The sequence below is a fragment of the Zalophus californianus genome, chromosome 14, assembly GCF_009762305.2.
Source record: "Zalophus californianus isolate mZalCal1 chromosome 14, mZalCal1.pri.v2, whole genome shotgun sequence".
NCBI classification, from domain to species: Eukaryota; Metazoa; Chordata; class Mammalia; order Carnivora; family Otariidae; genus Zalophus; species Zalophus californianus.
Window position 1 is genome coordinate 472,898 of NC_045608.1, and position 15,535 is coordinate 488,432.

The window sequence follows — 15,535 nt, forward strand, 5'->3', positions numbered from 1 at the left end:
GATTGATTTCGAGAAACATTTCATAACAGACTCACTAGGCAGAATTCAAGTAAGAATGTGTTTGTGTAGTCTGCACACTGTGAAGTGCTGTGCAGCTGTTGTCAGCTCCAGGTGCCGTATGCCTCGGGAACTCTCAAAGGACAACCTGTGAGGAGCATCCAGGCTGAAAACGAAATGTGAGTTAGCACCTCAGAAGGAACAGACACCACTTTCAAGTTGAAGAAGTGGCAACTTGAGACCAAGGTGTGCTGAGCGGAGGCCTCCAGACGCCTGGGGGAGCCCAGCACCGGGCTCGTGGAGGACGGGGAGTGTGGCCCTCGTGCCGTCTCCGTGCTGTTCTAAAGGGCAGCCCAGGGTCCTCAGGGAAAGGGCAACAGGCTCATCGCTTTGTTTCCCGGGGACCATTCTGTCCCCATGATGCTGACAAGAGGGACCAGCTGGGGGTCACGGTGGCGCTGGGCGTGTCCTCTGGGAACTTTGCCTCCTTCCCTCTCTTCTCCCTCCCTAGTAGATTTCAGAACATGCCTCAGGGTGGAGAAGGATGGAGGAACTATTCTCCTAATGATTCATTTGCCTAGAATTTAGCTAGAAACAAGGTATTAACGCTTCTGGCACGTTCTGTTCTATAGGGTAGAAAGTACTCTTTTTAGTCATGGTTTCTGGTGTGTTTTTTACCTTTTTTGGAGGGTTTTAAAGAGTTTTTTAATACCAAGGGCAATTTTGCATTCAAGCAATTTTTCTCACATGACTATCAAATTTAACATATTTCATTAAAAAAGGTGGCTACTCTCCTGGTTAATCATGTGTCTATTTAGGTGTGTTTCAGTTTACTCCTGACGGTTTAAAGCAGAGGTGGGCGAACCGTAGCCCATGACGCCCGTGCAGCCAGCCAGCTAAGAATGGTTCTCACGTTTTCAAAATGTTATAAAAAACAAGCAACATCTGACAGAATATGTAGCCACAAAACCTACAGTATTTATCATCTGGTCCTTCACAGAGGTTAGCTGGGTTATTAGATTAACTTGTGGATACACTAGTTCTCAGATTTGGGGGTTGCGTTCCTTGGTGTTGTGTACATTTGGTGCAGAATGAACAGACAGTACCCGTCTGTGCTCTGATTTAACTCGGTGTTACATTTTGGGGAGTGGATAAAAATACATGACCATCAGAAGCCAATTAGCTTTAGCCTTATATAGTTGCACTGACTTTTTTTACTTTTTAGGACAATATTTTTATTTCTGGAGGCTCTGTTGTTTTTTTTCCGGTTTGCTTCATTTTTTTTGTTTTTAAACTGGACTCTTGTCCTAGAGTTTTGGTCTTCAGCATTTTTATTTACGCTCGTTTTCCCGCGTTTAGGAGATGTATTCTCAAGTTCTCGGGGCCTCCTCCTACTGTGTCTGCTCTTGGTCGTGGGGATCATGCAGGTTATAGGGGTGTTCCCTCTCACGCTCTGTGGTTTGGAATGTGAATTTATACTCAGCAGGGAGGCTTAGGTGGCCCATCAGGGGCTGTCAGTGCTTTGGTGCAGTTTCTGGCCTGGGGTCCCTTGTCATGTGGTTCCTTGGCTAGCGGGTTCCCAGACCACACACTTGCTGGAGGGACCAGACTGGTGCCAGCTGCTCAGGGAAGACTTTCTCCAGCAAGAATCCAGAAGAGATGTGATTCTGGTGGGCAGACGTATTCTAGTTTACCCTTTCACGGAGGTCACCTCTGAGGGCCTGCCTTTACTTGGGGTTCTGTGTCCCTGTTGTGTGCAGGTTGCCTCACACTGAGGAGGCATGAGAAATGTGTGGGGTGCTCACAGCGCGGGCTCAGATGGCCGGCCTCGGGAGCACCTGCGTGTGAGCCTGGGAACTCGGGGCTCAGGTTCTCCCCTTTCTTGGACAGCAGCGCCTCGTGAACCTGACTCACTTGCGCTAACACTGGTTCACGCGGAGTGCCTACTTCTCTTGTGGTTTGGGTGTGTGCGGGCAGAGGAGCTACGTGACCCGCCCCCAGTAAAAACCCTGGGCGCTGGGTCTGTGAGTGTCCCGGCGCCACGGCACTTGGTGAGTGTTGTCCTGGTTTGATGCTGGGAGAATTAAACTCATCCCAGCTTGAGCCTGCCCTCCTCCTGCCTCCACCCCGCTTGCCTTTTCCCTTGGCTGGTTGAGTTCTGTGAGTCATTGTGCACCTGGGGAGTGGTCCTGGGGACCCCGACACCGGGCATCACCAAATTAGCTCACTGCCCTGGTTCTGAGTCCGCTCTGTGCTTTGCCCTCTCAGGGTAACTTAGAAGCTCAGTTCTGCGTTTATAGGGATAGTTCTCATGTTTCGTGCAGGTTATCTAGGTGTTTGGGATCAGGAGGCGTTTTTTGGCTAACAGCTCAACCTCTGGAAACAAATCTGATTCTTTGGTTTATAAAGTAATGCTGGAGACCGTCTCACACGAAGGTTCAGGACACAGCGTTTGGGCTAAGGGGGCCTGTGCTTGAGCCCCCACTAACCTCTTGAGCCTTCTCATCTGTCAGGTGAGGGGTTGCTGAGGCCGGGGCGTCCCATGCCCTCACGGTGCAGGCACGAATGGCACCCAGAAAGAGTGCTGTTGACGCTCCAGCCCGGTCCCACACTCTCTGCATGCAAGGCCGCAGTCTTTCACAGTTTCCTCCCAACCACAAAGGGCCCCTGGGGTAGAGGCTGCCGCTCCCCGAGATGCTGTCCTCCTTAGGGCTCTGTCTTTTCTTGCGAGGCTCCTATACCTCCAGGTGTTGGTGGCCATCGTCCGCCATCCTTCTGGGACCCATGGTGCTTGCTTTGTGACCATCTGTACAGTCTCCAGTTTTTGTCTTGGTCACCACTCCTTTGTCCTTTCTCCTAGGTGTGTGACCAGATTAAGACCAAGCTCACCTCCCTGAAAGATGTTCCAAACAGAATAGAGTGTCCCCTCATCTACCACCTGGACGTGGGGGCCATGTACCCCAACATCATCCTGACGAACCGCCTGCAGGTGAGACAGATTCCCACATCAGAATCGAGCTCTTTCTGCGCAGGCCCTAACTGATCCCCCTCCCACCCTGCTGCAGCCCTCTGCCGTGGTGGACGAGGCCACGTGTGCTGCCTGTGACTTCAACAAGCCGGGAGCAGACTGCCAGAGGAAGATGGCCTGGCAGTGGAGGGGCGAGTTCAGTGAGTGCAGCCCCAGGGCAGGGGCAGGGTGGCTCGGCGGGGAGCAGGTGTGCAGGTCCCTCTCATGGACTCCCTCTATCACCCTCCTAGTGCCAGCCAGCCGCAGCGAGTACCATCGGATCCAGCACCAGCTGGAGTCGGAGAAGTTCCCTCCCTTGACTACAGAGGGCCCAGCCCGGGCCTTTCACGAGCTATCACGCGAGGAGCAGGCTAAATATGAGAAGCGGAGGCTGTCAGGTGAGCGGCTTCTGAACACGGTGCCTCCTCTGGCTTGGGCCTTTGTTGGGCCATGCTGGTACGCCACAGCCTGAGGTCATTAAACTGGATGTTGCACCGGATGAGATCACTGTGAACTTCTCCTTCCTGTGCTCTTGGGGACGTTGGCGCATTCACACTGGGGCTGCCCTTTGAGACGATGAACCAGCACGTATCTTTCGGGCTTCTCTGCTCCTTAGTGTTAACCTAGAAAGCTGCACTGGTTGGCGTCTGTTGCTTCCTAGCTTTCTTTGGCTATGTCCAGGAGGCCTGGCTACCTCCTCTGTGGAGTCTCTCATGCTCCCCTGATCTCGACTGTGCCTCAGATTACTGCCGGAAGGCGTACAAGAAGATCCACGTGACCAGGGTGGAGGAGCGCCTCACCACCGTCTGCCAGCGGGAGAACTCCTTCTACGTGGACACGGTGCGTGCCTTCCGAGACAGGCGGTATGAGTTCAAAGGTCTCCACAAGGTGAGTCTGACCTTCGTGAGTTCAGAGCAGAGTCGAATTTCTGAGATGAGAACCCCCAGCTGGGCCCGCGGTGTGAGCACCCCACACATTTCTCATGCCTCCTCAGTGCGAGGCAGCCTGCACACAACAGGGACACAGAACCCCAAATAAAGGCAGGCCCTCAGAGGGCCTTTATCTCTGGGCTCTCATGCATTTGCAAAGTAATGAATGCACAGTTGTTTTCAGCTTTGAGGGATTAAAGGCCTGAGGCCTTGAAACTGTTGTGAGCAATGGCTTTGGAAGTATTTATTTAGAGCAGAGATCAGCACACTATGGCTGGGCAGGCCGTTTTTATAAATAAAATTTTATTGGAACTGAACTGCATCCCTCTGCAGCCGGAGGTGAGCAGCCAGAGTAGAAACAGGCTGCACGAGTCCAGTGTCAGCCATGTGGCCAGCTTCTGATGGGAGGAGTAGGAGTGTGATTTACTGACCGTTTCCTCCAGCAGGATCAAGGAAGGTACATAGCAACACCGCAGTGATCATAACACATAGTAGGTTTATACTTGGGTGAATGGGGTTCTTTCTTCTGAAAGACCTTTCACTGCTGGACTCAGCAAGGTCCCTGCTCTGACAGACTCTTGTCATCACATTTTATAATTACTACCTTTTTTTGCTGGTTTTTTAGTGTGGTAAAATAGACATAACATAAAACTCAACGTTTCTAAGCACACAATTCTGCAGCATTGAGGACATTCACACTGCTGTGCGGCCACCACCCCACCCTCTCCAGAACTCTTCATTTGACGGAACTAAAACTCTGCACCCACATAACAGTAACCGCCCATCCTACTTTCTGTCTCGGGGTTTAACTCCTGTAGGGCCCTTGGGTTAGTGGGATTACACAGTGTCTGGTTATGACCGGCTCATTTCCCTCAGCATCGAGTCCTCGACGTTCATCCATGTTGTGGCAGGTGTTGGACGTTCCTTCCTTCTGACGCTGAATGGTAGTCCGTTGTGTGTACGCCCCACGTTCTGTTCATCCTTCGTCTGTCCACGGGCACTGGGTCGCGTCCAAATTTTGGCTTCTGTGAATATGGGTGTGCAAATAGCTCCTCAAGTCCCTGCTTTCGGTTCATTTGAGTGTGTACCCAAAGTGGCATTGCCGGGTCTTACGGTAATTTAATTTTCAATCTTTTGAGGGGCTGCGGTCCCATCTCATTTGTTTCAATTAAGTAACTGTTAAGTCTTTTATTTCTGTCTCTCTTCAGACAAGAACTAAAAGTGTAGTGAGTGTGTCTCGTTCTTTGGAGTTTAACACAGTACCTGGTACATGGTAGGCATTCAGTAAATATCTTAATTGTTTTGTTCTTTAAATATCATACCTTCAAGAAAATTTTCTTCTCATATTGGATGGCGAGTTTGCTGAAATATTTATGGCCTTCTCTGTGGTTTTTTGTCAGTTGCTCTTATTAGGGGCCTCTTGAGTAGCTCTCGTTACCCTAAGTCCGGTTAATACAGACACAGATAGGCCTGGCTCCTCGTCCTGGGACATCTTGGCCTCAGGACAGCCAGTCCCATCACGGAAACCCACCCTACAGTTCTGCTAGCGAAGACTTGCTTCCTCACAGTGAAGCAGGTAGAGCTAATCTGCCAGTGTAAGTCTCACCCACATGCTGGGGGAGATGTCCTCCAGCCTTGTCTTTCGGGCTCAGCATTTCAGGAGGTGTGAAGGCCAGGTGTCACCATGTGCCCCCCTGGGCTGGCACTGGGTGGGACTGGGGTCGGGCACCCCCAGGCCCAGCATTCGTGATCCATGGCTTCTAGTTGGATCAAATTCTGGAGAGTCTTTCATTCATTCCAGATGTTTATTGTCTGTTCTTTGCCAGGTGCTCCTCTAGGTACTTGAAATGCATCAGCCAGGGAAGTGAAGGTCAGGTGTTCTAAAGCAGAAAGGGAAGCATCAAATGTTTGACCACTGTGACAGCATCCAAGTTAGCGAGCAGGGACAGACGTGCAGCTTGGGCAGGAGTGAGTTCAGGTGCCCCCCGAGTGCCCATGCTGGTCACCCTTCAACGTGGGCAGTTCTGTGGATTTTGACAAAAACCTATGTGTAATGTATACGTGTGTAATGACCGCCACAGTGTAAAGAACATTTCCATTACAACTATTTAGAATAGCACGAGGTCCTTCGTTAGCTTTATTGTTTCCGTCTTCCAGTGCTTGGTACAGGATCTGATAAGCAGGTGTTGGTCCATCGATAGGCTCGTGAGTCAGTTGTAATGCTGAGATGTTGTCTTTATTGGTGTGCACTTTGCTCTCTGCCTGTCAGCGGTTTCTGAGTTCTGTTGTTGGAGAAGACCTGTAACTCAGCTTGTCCACGGCATTAAGTCAGAGTCCAGTGAATAACAGGGTGTGTATTGGGAGCCCCTGGGCCTCTTGGGTGGCGTGAAGCCCCTTCCTCTGTTGTTTGTCTCGGACTTGGGTTTCCTTTGTTTCTCTGGCTCACTGTTGGGTTCTGGGTTTTGTCCCAGGAGGCTGATGTTGCCCCAAGTCTGAGTTGTCCAAGTGGGTTACTGTAGTATTTTCTCCTCGTCCTTGGTCTCACAAGAAATAAAAGTTCTTTTGTGTTCAGAACTTGTTTCAGGACATCTGCCTTGTGCTAAGTAACCTAGCACAACCGGGCAGTGCTAGGTGACGAGTGACTCGGGACTTGTGGAGCCGTGTGTGGTTCTGGCCTGGCTGCAGGGTTGCGGGTTGTGCAGACCTGGGAGGGACGTGTGGATCCTGTACCCTTGTTACGTTTCTCAGGGGCAGTAATCGTGTTTTGGTTATGTAAAATGCCTTTATTCCTATGAATTGTGTGCTGGAGTCTTCAGGGGGGCCAGGTCCTGATGTGTGCACCTTCCAACGGGCTCTGCCCGTACAGAGAACGGGGTAAGGGAAACGTGGCCCAGGGTCAGCAGTGGTTTTTCTTCTCATGTCTGTGGTCTTCCGTTGTATTAGTTTTGGAAGTTTTCTATAGATTTGAAATTTTCAAACTATTAAAACGTTGGGCCACTGACTACGTAGAGTGTGAGCTGGAAGAACCTACAAGGCAGTTGGTCTCTGTGTGGTCCTAGGTGTGGAAAAAGAAGCTCTCCGCGGCCGTGGAGCTGGGCGACGCAGCGGAAGTGAAGCGCTGCAAGAACATGGAGGTGCTGTATGACTCCCTGCAGCTGGCACACAAGTGCATCCTCAACTCCTTCTACGGCTACGTCATGCGCAGGGGGTACGTTCCTGCCTGGGGCCTGAGTCGGGGGAGTTGGCGCCTGCAGGCCTCGTGCTTGGGGAGGCGGGAGACCGCTGGCTGGGCCCGGGGGTGGGAGGGTGGGGCCACAGTGACGCGGAGAGTCTGGGGTGCCGACGGCAGCCGTGCCACAGACATGTCGGCTCTGTGTCTTGGGCGGGAGACAGTGACGTGGTAGTTTCCAGTATGTTTATGTGATGGGAGGCTGTGGAGAGGGCCCGGACAGTCACCAAGCAACACCGCATGACTAATACGAGGTGTGAAGCCACCTGAGGAGTCAGGAAGGCCGGGCGGGGGCGTTGCTTAAAGCCACGGTGGACTGTTTCTGACGTACATGGGACGAGGGGGGATCTGAATGGTGAGTGAGGGCCTTTCGGGGAGCAGGTCGTGGAGGCCTGGCCACTGGGGGGGGTCAGCATGTTGACTCTGGAGAAGGAGAAATACGGGGCACTAGGGATTAGGGTTGAGGGAAAGTTGTTTTATTTTTTGTTGCCTTTTTTTTTTAAGGTTTATTTATTCGAGAGAGAGAGTGTACGCATGCTCATGTGTGTGTGCAGTCGGGGGGTGGGGGTGGAGGAGGGGCAGAGGGAGGGAGATTCTCAAGCTGATTCCCGGCTGAGCATGGAGCCCAGCGTGGGCCTCAATCCCACAACCCTGAGGTCACGACCTGAGCTAAAGCCAAGAGTCGGACACTTAACGGACTGAGCCACCCAGGCACCCCTAGTTTTTGTTGCTTTCTAATGGCAGAGAAGGAGGGTGGAAAGCAGGGCTAGAGTGGAGTCCTCAGGGGCAGGAGGGGCGGGCGTCGGGTCGCCTGACGCCTCCCAATACGACTTGGTTTGGGGGCAGTGGGCCAGGTGTCTGGCGGGAAGCCAAGGGCGTCCGAGGGCGTCCGCGGGCTTGTGTTTTCCTTGAGAGGTGAGGATGAGCGTGGGGTCTGGGAGATGGAGAGGGCACGAGATGGATCTGGGGACAGTGGAAGGGACTCAGGAGGACGCGCGGCCACCTGGGCTGGTGATGAGAGAGCTGCTGCATCTTCCAGCCCTGCACCTGGAAGGAGGGCAGAGGAGTGTCCCCAGCACCGAGCTCAATTCCTCCGTGGGTCTCCTGCCCTGCTTCAGATGTCCCCTTCTCGGTGCCCTTCCCCTCACCTCCTCTAGTGACCCTTTGAGGGGAGCCCCACTGGTGCCCCAGGCTGTGACTCTCTTTCTCAGGGCTCGCTGGTACTCCATGGAGATGGCAGGCATCGTCTGCTTCACGGGGGCCAACATCATCACCCAGGCTCGGGAGCTGATCGAGCAGATTGGGTGAGCACTGCACTCTGGTCGGCTGCTGGGAGTGGACAGCCTGGAAGGGGGGCTGTGGGGCGGGGGCGGGGAACAAGTAGGTGCGCACTGTGTTTCATGGGTCCATGGCCAGGAAGGGCCTTCACACCGGGTTCTCCCTACGTGAAGGCCATGGTCCAGTATCCATGTGGCCTCGTTTCTCTGTTTCTCGAAGGAGGCCCTTGGAGCTGGACACAGATGGAATATGGTGCGTCCTGCCCAACAGCTTCCCTGAAAACTTTGTCATCAAAACGACCAGTGTAAAAAAGCCCAAGGTGACCATTTCCTACCCTGGGGCCATGTTAAACATCATGGTCAAGGTGAGCCTGGGTCTCCAGGGAGGGCCTGCTGTCTGGGCCTGGATTCCTGGTACCCCGACTCTGACGGGGACTTGGGAGGGGGACTGTGTAGTCTCTCAAGCTTGCCTGTCACCTTCCGAACATCAGACCAGCCTGCCTGTGCCATTCAGGTTTTTCTGTAGCCCAAGGATCTGTACAGAGTGCTGTGCTCGCACTGGGGTGAGTCTTCCCCTTTAGCACAGTGTCCGACTGTTCCGCTTTTAACTTTTTATTTTGAAATAGTGTTAGACTTACAGAAGAGTCCTAACAGTAGGACAGAGATTTGTATATATCCTTCAGCCTGCTTCTTCTAATGTTAGCATCTGTAAGCCCTGGCACGGTGATCAGAACTAAGGAATTCACATTAACACAACACCGTAACCAAGCCAGAGTCTTTATTTGCATTTCCTGCGTCTCCTGGGCTCCGTGCTGGGCGTGCTGGTCCTGTCTCCTCAGCCCTCCAGGCTGGCAGCTCCCTGTCTTCAAGGAGTACTGGCCTCCAGTTTTGTTTACTGCCTCTCATTTGGATTTGTTTGTTGTTTCTGTCATTAGAATGAGGTTGTTAGCATTTTTGAAGGAGTGCCAAAGGTGATGTGCCCTGTGTTTCATCCTGTTGCTGCTTGCTGTTGGGATCTGCACTTCTGGCCTCCCCTCCCCCGTCCCGCCCACTGTCCTGCTCCCCTTCCCGCTGCTGCAGGAGTGAGACATCGAGTCGTGGAGCCCACACCTCCCCACACCCCCGGGGAGGAGTGTCAGTCTGGCTGCGTGTTAAAAGTACCAGAGCCTTGAGTGAATGCTGGAGGAGATACTTGAGACGGTGCAGGTGTTCTGTATCTCCCTAATTTTCACTGGTTTGAGTGTCTGTTGCTGGTTCTGTGTGCTTTCCCCTGTGGCGGCTCCCTCTTTCCCACGTTCCTGGTGCAGGTGTTAATGGGAACCCTTCCGTAAGGAGGCGTTGTCACCCTTCTTTTCCAGTTAACCCCCGCTTAGCAATGTACTTAGTCGTGTCCTGCTGTGTTTTGTGACCTCGCTTGTTCCTCTGGCTGCTGGGGGCTCCTTCCCATTTGCCCACATATTCTTGACACATGCCTCTGTTCTGTAGTTTGGGTTCAGGTTTGGGGCTTTTTTTTAAACAGCACTGTCTTACTTCCTGGTCCTGTAAGGTGCTCCAGCCTCATCTTGAGTTTCCCAGTCCCAGCCCTAGAATTAGCTGTTTCTCTAAGGAGCCAGGTTCCTTTTATTGGAGAGGGTGTTGGAAACCAAGATCAGGTGCAGATGCTCCTTGCTGTGGCTGTTGGTGCTCCTGGCTGCTCCTGGCCGATTGAGCCAGGAGAGATGTGTATGCCCGATGCCCCCCTCGTCCACACATGCAGCTGGATTTATCTCTCTGTCTGCGTGATCTGTCTGGCCCCAGTCTAGTCCCCTTTCCTCATTAGTAACTTCTTCCTCCTGCAGTGAGAAGCCTGTCCTTCATTTGTTGAGCCCTAGTGTATGTGCGCAGGGGCGTCAGGATTGTGCCATCACGTGCAGTGAACTTAGCAGCTACAGCACAGTGTGTGTAGTGTTTCTGTCTTTGGTCTGTACTACCCCATCAGGACGGTTTGCCAGAGTGACAAGTCAGCCCTTCAGCGGGATTCTACACAGAACACAGCTGGGCTCGTGTCTTCTTCCAGTCTGCAGTCCCTTTTGGGGTTGCCCAGTATCCTGGGTGAATGCTTTTAACTTTGCTTACAGTAAAATTCACTCTTCGTAGAGTGCAGTTCTGTGGGTTTTGACCCACACATAGAGTCATGTTTCCATCGCACAGCAACACAGAACAGTTCCCAAGTGCCGCTCCTTTATCATCAGCTCCAGACTCTGGCTACCCAGTGTGTTCTCTGCAATAATAATTCTGCCTTTTCCAGAATGTCCTGTGAATGGAAACAAGTCGTATAAACTTCTGGACTTAGCAGAATGCGTTTTGGTTCTTCCATGTCTGACGTGTCCGAACGTGAACTCTTTCCCTGGCTGAGTGGTGTCCATTGTACAGAAGAGCCCCAGTTTGCTGGTCCAGCCAGTCCTCGGAGGGTAGCTGTCACTTCCAGAATGGTTGGGAGTAAGGCAGCCCCCCTTCCCCTCGTTTTGCAGGAAGGCTTCACCAATGATCAGTACCAGGAGCTGACCGAGCCATCCTCACTCACGTATGTCACCCGCTCGGAGAACAGCATCTTTTTCGAGGTTGACGGACCCTACCTTGCCATGATCCTTCCAGCCTCCAAGGAAGAAGGCAAGAAACTGAAGAAGAGGTGGGAATCCCACAGCCTTCGTGTTTGGGAACAAAACGAACGGATGAGACTTAACCCATCCAGGAAGTAGACCAGGAAGCCAGATGGGAGTAGTTCTGTTTTTTTGACCTTTTTGATTCAGTTTGGAGACACAAATACTACCAGCTCTGCTCTCTACCTGTTTGATTCTAGCTGCACAGGCTGCAGGCCCTTCTGTCGTTCTTCTGTCAGAAGCAGGAGCCTCGGGGTGGAGAGATGTTTGCTGCCTGGCGGATGCTAGAGGAGAGGGTTGGGTGGAGGGCTGGTGGCACACAGCCAACATCCCGGGCTCCCGTTCACTGCCATGCTTGCCTGTGATTCCAGATACGCTGTCTTCAATGAGGACGGTTCCCTGGCTGAGCTAAAGGGCTTCGAGATCAAACGCCGAGGGGAGCTGCAACTGATTAAGATCTTCCAGTCCTCGGTGTTCGAGGCCTTCCTCAAGGGCAGCACGCTTGAAGAAGTGTATGGCTCTGTTGCCAAGGTGGCTGATTACTGGCTGGATGTGCTGTACAGTAAGGTAAGGCCACCCCCCTCCTTCCTGGGCTGCGAGGGTCCTGCGGGCAGAGGGACCCCGTGTCCCTGGGCTCCCGGAGAGCAGGGTGGGTCAGGGCTAACTCTGACAAGACCCCAGGGCTTCCCGAGTTCCGGCGCCTCCCGGAGTCCTGTCGCTGGGATCCCCGTGCCCAGTGAGGGAATTCTGTGGTTCTGTGGAGGAAACAAACAGCACAGTGAAAGCAGCTGTAGGACAGAATTTACCCGTGATTGCATCAGCTTCTTGGATTGTCACAGTCCTTGTAGGCCCTGTAAGTGAGCATGTGGTCTCCACAGTTTAAACAACAGGCTGGCTCCCTTTAAAAATATCTTCTCACGAAATTTGTCATTCTCTCTCTGTTGCTCGTTAGTCTGTATTTCATCACGTTTGCATTACTTAACTCACAACTATCCACTACTGTTGGGTATCAGGATTCTGGTTTCCACCACTGTAATGTTGCCTTGAACATCTTTGTACAGACGCTTTTCCCTCCTTTCTTGTGTTGTCTGCTAAGAGGAGGCTCTCTGAGTAAAAGGAATACTGCAATATCCTGGAACATTTTTCTGTCTTCCTTTGCTTTGTGGGCCGCTGTAGCTTGGCATGTTGTCTTGTTCTGCAGTGTTGACCCATACACGAGAGTAAGCACCAAGAGAGAAAAACATGAAACAGGGGCCAAGCAAATCTTACAGGATGTTGGAGGCGGGGGTGGGGGGCAGGGGGCCAGGTGTGCGTGTGCGTGGGAGCAGCGGGGGTGCGGGGTCAGGGGTGCGTGGGGGCGGGGGGCCAGCGGTGTGTGTGCGCGGGGGCAGGGGGTCGGGTACGTGTGCGCAGGGGCGGGGTGCCAGGGGTGTGTGTGCGTGGGAGCAGCGGGGGGTGTGGGGTCGGGGGGCCAGAGGTGCGTGTGCCTGGGGGCAGGGGGTCAGGGGTGCATGTGCGTGGGGGCGGGGGGCCAGGGGTGCGTGTGCACGGGGGCCAGTGAGCCTAGGTTAGCCCTCCTTTCTTCCTGCGCCATGTTGTGCCCATTGCCTCTCTCCAGGCAGCTAACATGCCCGATTCTGAGCTGTTTGAGCTGATCTCTGAGAACCGCTCCATGTCTCGGAAGCTGGAAGATTATGGGGAACAGAAGTCCACGTCTATCAGCACTGCCAAGCGCCTGGCTGAGTTCCTGGGAGATCAGATGGTGAAGGACGCAGGACTGAGCTGCCGCTACATCATCTCCCGGAAGCCTGAGGGGTCTCCTGTTACGGAGAGGTAAGGGTTCTTGAGGTTAAGGAAGGGATTGCTTAAGGGCTTGGATGCTTGGGTTGAAAGCATGAGTCTGTTGTGGAGCCTCTGTCCCTTTGTAGCGAGGTGAGCTTCCTTGGAAAGGGCAGGAGGGGCGCCTGGGTGGCTCAGTTGGTGACGCATCTGCCTTCGGCTCAGGTCATGATCCTGGGATCAAGCCCTGCATTGGGGGGGGGGGTCCCTGCTCAGCGGGGAGTCTGCTTCTCTCTCTGCTCCTCCCCCTCTGCCTCTTCCCCCTGCTTGTGCGTGCTCTCTCTTTATCAAATAAAGAAATAAAATCTTTAGGAAAAAAAAAAAGCAGGATGGTCAGGTGTTAGAAGAGGTGGGGACTGAGCCTTGGGCCCCTGCAGAACCTGGGTTCTTGGGGGGCCAGACTACCCTCTCAGTCAGGCACAGAGATGTGGGGGTGCCTTGGGGGGGTCAGCTACTATGGGTGCCATCACAGGGTTCAGTTGAGGTCTGGGGCAGGGCCCTGGATCTCTCATACCCTTGAGGAGACTGTTGCCGCCCTGGCTGGGGAGGTCTCAGGGCAAGCTGCATGGAATGCTCTAGCATCCGAGGGTCTGTTGCACTGCCGGTGCTGCATCCCCAGCTCTCTCTACGACAGATGTGCCCTCCAGCTTCTGAAACACGTCCAGAATAGCAGCAGGGGATTCTGTCAGCCAGCATCTTCCACTCCCGAGTAGAGAAGTTTCAGGATCACCAGGTGGTTCTCCTGTCACCCCATTGCTCATCAGCCTGCTTGAGCTGTGCAGGGACCGCATGAACAAAACAGAAAACCCTGTGTCGAAGGCATATCATTATAGAATGATAGGTCTTATACCTGCCCATCATTATGTGACATGGCAGAGCTTCCTACCAGGAGCTCAAGGGTTAGAAGTGGTTCCATGGACAGGCCTGGAGAAAAGTGGGCAGATGGGGGGAAGTACTAAGTAGCAACAAGAGAAAATGTTTCTCTTCCATGCTTCCGTGATCCTTTGTAACAGGGCCTTGCTGTTCCTCCCATGACAATGTGTCTGCCTTCACTTGCTCAGAGTCTGGGCAGCCCTGTGACTTGCTGGGGTCGGTGCAACATGGCAGACATGAACCCTGGTTATAGGAGGCCTTATGGTTCTGCTCTTGCCCTCTTGCTGCGTGGTTGGCCTGTTGGAGGCTGAGAGGTCCTGTGCAGAGGGAGGTCTAGGTGACAGCACAAACTGCCACACCTATAGGAGAGGCCACTGCAACTAGGTGAGTGACCCCATGCAGGAGCACCTCAGTTACAGACTCATAAGCCAAAAACAGGTTATTCTTTAAATCCATTGAGTTTGGGTGGTTTGTAATATAGCAGTAGACAATTGATGAAGCTAGAAACATCGATAATCAGTGTTCTCACCTACACTAGGAAGGTCGGCAGGAAAAGCAAGTGAATGAGCAAATATTTCCTTAAAAAGAAGTCCCGGCAGTTCTAACAAAAGGAGAAGGAATTTGATATAAGGCTAAAACAGATTACATACAGGGGCGCCTGGGTGGCTCAGTCGGTTAAGTGTCTGCCTTCAACTCAGGTCATGATCCCGGGGTCCTGGGATTGAGTCCCGCACTGGCCCGCACCGGGCTCCCTGCTCAACGGGAAGTCTGCTTCTCCCTCTGCCTCTGCTGCTCCCCCTGCTTGTGTTCTCTTTCTCTCTGTCAAATAAATAAAAAGTCGTAAGAAAAAAACACAACAAATTACATGCTGAGTAAAATAAAGAATTCTTGTACGTCAACAAGAAGAAGACGACATAAAAAATAGGCAACAGATATGAACAGGCAACTTGCAAGTGAAGAACACGATGGTCAGTACATGGAAAGATGTTTAAACTCACAGTAATCACGAAGTGCGGATTTCAGAAGCATCTATCGGTCGGAAAGAAAGCGTGATGACAGCAGTTGTGCATATAGATAGGTGTGTGGGTGACCATCACTTCAGAGCAAAGCCAGCTGTGCATGGTGAGGTAGACGATGCCGATGCCTCTCACAATGGAGCACGTCTGGGGATGTGCCCTGTGTAACTGCCCGTGTGTTTTCATTGTGTTTAGGAGCAAATGTTGGGAATGCCATAGTGTCCTTCAACCAGAAAGTAGATGTGTTTATGCAGTGAAATGCTGTGTAGGTGTTGGAATGATTGGATCACAGCCACATGCTATGCTGCAGGGTGGCAGGTGCACCCCATTGTACTCCCATCTGTATCAAATTGACAAACACCGAGGACACTCCTACTTGTCTCGGATACATACGGACAGGAGTAGTATAAAAGCACGTGTGGGATTGGTAAATACCAAAATAGGGATCACGTTTATCTCTCTATGAGGATGGTCAGGAGAGGTGCATGGGACTTCATCCTTAGTTTTCTCATATATGAAGTAAAAATGGCAGGGCGTGAAGTTGGATAGGACTAGGTGATGTGTGTACTGGTGTTTGTTGTGTTCTAAGTTTCTTTGCGTTCATAATATTCACGTTAACTATTTCCTCCAATGAAAGGAAAGGGTATTGATGGTTGCCGTCTTGCTTGGCTACTCATGTGAAAACTGGTTCATTCTTTCAGGAAAGCAGATGGAGTCTTCCTGTATCTT

The 15,535-nt window shown here is 52.4% G+C and overlaps 1 protein-coding gene across 1 annotated transcript in view; it reads left to right on the plus strand.

The window, feature by feature from the left end:
* POLE (DNA polymerase epsilon, catalytic subunit) overlaps positions 1 to 15,535 on the plus strand; it is a 47,713-nt gene that overhangs the window by 11,192 nt on the left and 20,986 nt on the right. The window contains exons 17-26 of the mRNA XM_027577195.2: positions 2,858 to 2,986; positions 3,063 to 3,165; positions 3,256 to 3,402; positions 3,747 to 3,892; positions 6,993 to 7,141; positions 8,374 to 8,466; positions 8,660 to 8,804; positions 10,950 to 11,107; positions 11,450 to 11,645; positions 12,697 to 12,911. Of these exons, the coding sequence (XP_027432996.2) occupies positions 2,858 to 2,986; positions 3,063 to 3,165; positions 3,256 to 3,402; positions 3,747 to 3,892; positions 6,993 to 7,141; positions 8,374 to 8,466; positions 8,660 to 8,804; positions 10,950 to 11,107; positions 11,450 to 11,645; positions 12,697 to 12,911 (1,481 nt within the window). The remainder of the gene's footprint in view (positions 1 to 2,857; positions 2,987 to 3,062; positions 3,166 to 3,255; positions 3,403 to 3,746; positions 3,893 to 6,992; positions 7,142 to 8,373; positions 8,467 to 8,659; positions 8,805 to 10,949; positions 11,108 to 11,449; positions 11,646 to 12,696; positions 12,912 to 15,535) is intronic.